The 896-nt window shown below is 50.1% G+C and overlaps 1 protein-coding gene across 1 annotated transcript; it reads left to right on the plus strand.

Moving 5' to 3' along the window:
* Positions 1-127: 127 nt before the first annotated feature.
* On the plus strand, positions 128-674 carry SARC_17451 (hypothetical protein; the record flags this gene model as incomplete). Its single annotated transcript, XM_014288458.1, has 3 exons — positions 128-231; positions 447-520; positions 622-674. Coding segments are annotated over 3 exons (231 nt in total), but the record flags the coding sequence as incomplete, so codon positions are not given.
* Between the last annotated feature and the right edge of the window lie 222 nt (positions 675-896).

The raw sequence follows: 896 nt of genomic DNA on the forward strand, positions 1-896 counted from the left end.
TTCTTCTACTACTCTCTCTCTCTCTCTCTCTTATTATTTCTCATACTCTCTCTCTCTCTCTCGTATTATTTCTCAATGCTCTCTCTCTCTCTACCTCTCTCTCTCTCTCTCTGATCCCACACGACAGGACGATCCACAAGCGGCACACGCGCGTAGAGGTGCGCCATGGACATTCGATGCTCAGAAGTTCAGGGACGCACTAATCACAATCAAGAAAGGCAAGGGTGTCAGGTACGTCGTTATATAAGTTGAGATGCTTGTCCTATTGCGTTAATCCATACAAAGGCAAGGTTGCCTGGTACGTCTGAGAGAGGGGCATACGGCAGTCTAGGTCGAGATGTCAGTCGATGTGTATGGTATCAGTGTAGCTGGTAGGTGCGTATGTACGTAAAAGCACGTTGCGAACACGCTACTTTTCCCCCTCCCCCCCCCCCCCTCACACACAGGAAGGAGGGGCATGCCCCAGCTCTGAGTCGAGACGTCAGTCAATGTGTATGGTATCCGTGTGGCTGGTGGGTGCGTATGTATTTAGTGGCCCTGTGTGTTTGGTGAGAGTAGAGTTCGTTCATAGATTACGTAAGTTCCATGAAACACCACCCCTACGCCCGGCACACGGAACAGAGGTCAGTGACATGGGTAACCCTAGTACTGAACAGAGGTCGGTGGAATGGTAGGCTGTCTGTGTCTTCATTACCTGCATAACAAATGGGAAGTGGCATGCGTAACCCTAGCACTGAACAGAGGTCAGTGGAATGGTAGGCTGTCTGTGTCTTCATTACCTACACATCGAATGGGAAGTGACATGGGTAACCCTTGCACTAAGCACGGATGTGACCTCTGGGAGTGCTGAGTGTTATACTGTCTCCCGCGTCGATATTGACGACATTGAAGGGATA

This window comes from Sphaeroforma arctica (genome assembly GCF_001186125.1).
Source record: "Sphaeroforma arctica JP610 unplaced genomic scaffold supercont1.10799, whole genome shotgun sequence".
Lineage (NCBI taxonomy): Eukaryota > Ichthyosporea > Ichthyophonida > Sphaeroforma > Sphaeroforma arctica.